This window comes from Morone saxatilis, unplaced genomic scaffold (genome assembly GCF_004916995.1).
Source record: "Morone saxatilis isolate NCDOM2014 unplaced genomic scaffold, NCSU_SB_2.0 Contig20, whole genome shotgun sequence".
NCBI classification, from domain to species: domain Eukaryota; kingdom Metazoa; phylum Chordata; class Actinopteri; family Moronidae; genus Morone; species Morone saxatilis.
In genome coordinates, this window is record NW_023339763.1 from 14,037,510 (window position 1) to 14,037,784 (window position 275).

The 275-nt window shown below is 34.2% G+C and overlaps 1 protein-coding gene across 1 annotated transcript in view; it reads left to right on the forward strand.

Annotated features, from left to right (window-relative positions):
* Window positions 1–275, forward strand: part of si:dkey-71l1.1 (uncharacterized protein LOC569883 homolog) — a 4,531-nt gene that overhangs the window by 1,013 nt on the left and 3,243 nt on the right. The window contains exon 3 of the mRNA XM_035666001.1: window positions 102–169. Coding sequence (XP_035521894.1) covers window positions 102–169 — 68 coding nt within the window. The remainder of the gene's footprint in view (window positions 1–101; window positions 170–275) is intronic.

Sequence of the window (275 nt, forward strand, 5' to 3'; positions counted from 1 at the left end):
ATCTATCTATCTATCAGAAATGGGGCATAATAAGATCATTACAGTGCATTAAACACACTACATGTGATATTAATGTTTTTTTAATCTGTTTTTGTCCCCAGATGTGTTTCCTCAACAGATTGAGGGAATCAAGATGATCCTCAATAAAACTCTGAGCAGCTTCTTCAAGGTGCCTCTTCCACCCACATTAACACAATTAAACAATTTGTTGCATGTAAAGATAATACGGGTAACTCTCATCTCTCTCAACATCTTAAAATGTTAGTTTTAACATG